General features: G+C 38.4%; 1 protein-coding gene across 1 annotated transcript; it reads right to left on the bottom strand.

The window, feature by feature from the left end:
* Positions 1–1,314: 1,314 nt before the first annotated feature.
* Positions 1,315–2,694, bottom strand: LOC137192167 (trace amine-associated receptor 13c-like). Its single transcript, XM_067602678.1, has 2 exons — positions 2,522–2,694; positions 1,315–2,131 (listed from the first exon to the last, which is right to left on the bottom strand). The coding sequence occupies exons 1-2, from the start codon at positions 2,692–2,694 to the stop codon at positions 1,315–1,317; spliced, it is 990 nt and encodes a 329-aa protein (XP_067458779.1).
* Positions 2,695–3,337: the final 643 nt, after the last annotated feature.

A 3,337-nucleotide genomic window follows, 5' to 3' on the forward strand; every position in this document is an offset into this window, starting at 1 on the left:
ATTTTACTTATAGAACATTACCAGTTTACATGATGTGATATTCTTGAATAAACAATACAACAGTATACAAAATCATTAAAATAAACTCAACCAATTCAGAATAATCCAGTAATGTAATATAATAACACTTGACAGAACAAGCACATTTTGAACAGGCACTGCACTAGTTCAACATAGTGAGTCAGCTATTTTTAATATATATTGTACATTTTGCTACTAATACTCCTGTAATTTACCTAAGTTAATCTTTGAATGCAAGATGTTCACTTACAATTTTATAGTATCTGTGAAATTGCTTGCTTACTTTACTTTATCTGAAAACTTCTCCAACTCTGGGACCAGCATGTTGCTGTACCTTTTTTTCTCCTTCCCTCTTTTCTTGGATGCAGATGATTCTTTGCTTGTACTATCATATCTATTTTTGATATGACAAAAAAACATTCTGACAAAGCAGTTCAAACCCTGGACAGTACTGCTGATGTGTCAGTTATAATGTCTCAGAAGTTGAGGCATTTTGTTAGTTTCAACCAAGAAACTTTAATCTGTAATACTCTCTGATCTGTGGCCTGAATATTCTGTGAGGCCAGAACAGCATCTGTGATCACATAAGATGCAATAGCAAGATATGAGCTGATTATTTAGGTTTCTGCATGTTTGAACTAGGTCAGTTTCCAGCATTTAGGTTATAATTCTAAAATGTGATACACAAAAGGCTGTGATTGATCGATTTGAGTTTGAGATTTGTTGTTATTGTTGATTTGTTCATGGATACTGCTCCATTTTTCCCCCATACTTGATTATCCACCTGCACTATCACATTTGTGGGATACAGGGATAGTAATTTTAATGCCATTGTTTAGCTTTCTGTTTCTAAAACTGCTCATTTTTGTGGCTGGTCTCTAACTGTAACATCAGCCCCCTAAGGAGAGGGGATTTCTTCTGTCTTATGAAATGAAAATGGCAGTAGAGAGAAAAAATATACAACAATGACCAATATAATGAAACAGATTAGAACAAAATAATTGTTGTGATAAATTATAATAATTCTTTTATCCTAAATATGCAATAGGTTGGTCATTTTGTGGTTTGTCCAACTGCAGCCCTCCTCTGACATAAAATGAAAATGGCAGCAGAGAGAAAAAAATATGCAATAGGTTGTAATTCCGATGTTAAACTGACAATAACTAGAGTAATGCAGAGTTTCCTCATGTATTATTCATATGAACAGAAGGAGAAGAAAGGATTTTCACAAATTTTTCAATTCAGTAAAAGTCTTTGTAGAGCAGATCTCATCTCAGTCACTCCTCATCCTGTCTACAGTATGTTGGCATCACAGGAGCCAGGCTGCAGTATCTGAAGAGTCACAATGAGTTTAATAGCTTTTATAAACCAGGGGTAGAACAAGGCATATATCACAGGGTTCAAGCAGGAGTTAAAATAAAACAGAATACCCAAAAAGAATACAGATGGACTGAGTGAAGTGTTGACCCCTGCAAGAGACACACAATAATATGGACAGAAACATATTAGAAACACAACTACAAGAATACCAAGAGTCCTGGCTGCTTTCAACTCAGATTTCTTTGATGTTAGAGTCAGTGAAACCTGGAGTGTCACAACTGCAACGTGAGATCGCATTGCACGAGCCTGAGACACAGCCACTACAAACACTCTCATATACAGGATTATGATGATAGTAACTGGAACAATAAAGGTCAGAACAAGATCAACAAGTGCTGAAATATAGTCAATGACAAGCACACACTCTCCCTGACAGGAATTATACTTACCTGGTTGAGTCAGTTCGTCCTTTATAAAGAAAATGCTGAAGAGGGCAGAAAAGAACCAACACAGACAAACACAGAGTTTAACTCTTCTCACAGTGATTCTGGTGGTGTAATGCAGAGGGTCACAAATAGCCACATAGCGGTCAACTGATATGAGCACCATGTTTCCTACAGAGGAAGAGGTAATGATGAAGGACACATAATGACAGAGAAAACACATGAGATCACCAAGAAACCAGCAGGATGTTTGTTGGAGAACTGCTCCTGGTATCACCACGAGGCCCACGAGAATGTCTGATACAGCCAGAGAGAGGAGGAGGAGGTTGGTGGGTGTGTGGAGCTGCCTGGAAATAAAGAGAAATGCATCATTAAACCAACAAGTCTTTATATCTAAATGATAAAACAACTCAAACAACTATTCCAAAAAACTATGAGTGTTTTCTGACCTGCCACATCTATAGTTAACACATGGTTAAGTGTCGACAATCAAAACTACTTGGTTATGGTTGACATACATTGATTATTGGGGGGAGACAGGACATGAACCACTGTCTCCAGTGTCAAAGTCAGACATTTGAGATTTATTTTGCAAAAACATTGTCAGCAAGACAGAATAGCTCTAGTGTTCCAAGGTGCAAAATTACTTAGTAGTAGCTCAAACACAATTCCTCTTTTAAATCTAACTATATATTACTAAGTTTTAAAAAAGGATCCGCCAATAATTGTATTTCTACCTGAAGTGGGAGACCGAGATGATGACGAGCAGGTTGAGAGCCACAGTGAGCAGAGAGAAGGAGGACAGCAGAATGATCTGAAACACAACTTCGGACCAAGTAGATGTCAGCCTCTTGCAGGAGGTGTTGAGGAGTTGTGGAAAGCAGAGCTCTGCTTCGTCCTGGGCCTCCATCATCAGAGATCATCAGAGAGCTGCAGCTCTGGCAGCTTTCTGACCAGAACTCTGAGTCATACATAGTCATATAACTACTTTATCTCTCTCACATTCTCTTCACACACACACCCCTTTCTCTCAGTCTCTGTTGGACTGTGATATCCCTCCTCCTGCTCTCTACACATAACACCTTCATCTTAATCACTTTCCCTGCAACCCACCCTCTCTCACTGCCTCTCTCTCCTACCCACTTTATTATTTTCTCTGCATGTTTCCTTTCATTTGTCCTACCTCTGCCCTTTTTCACATCACTTAACCTATGTTAAGACAAACAACAGTATTGCATGAAAAAACGGCCCATTCATTAATTTCAGGTGGTGTGTCCTGTTACCTGTTTTATGTGCAGTTTCAATTTGCACATTTTCAATATTGTCTTTTTAAACAAATGATAACCTGCAAGTCAGCGCCTCACTAGAATATTTGTGTGTTTTTTCACCTCAGATTTTTAATTGGAAAGCTGAAGCAGGGTCAGGCAGCTTGTCCCAATATACATTGTTGTGCACAAGTCGGTGTTTCTAGAATCTCTACCACAAAGGTTGGCGAGTGAAAAGTAGCTATAACCCATTGTTGCTATGGGTGGGAGTGTGTTTGGTTGTTAGTA

Source organism: Thunnus thynnus, chromosome 11 (genome assembly GCF_963924715.1).
Source record: "Thunnus thynnus chromosome 11, fThuThy2.1, whole genome shotgun sequence".
In the NCBI taxonomy this organism is placed as follows: domain Eukaryota; kingdom Metazoa; phylum Chordata; class Actinopteri; order Scombriformes; family Scombridae; genus Thunnus; species Thunnus thynnus.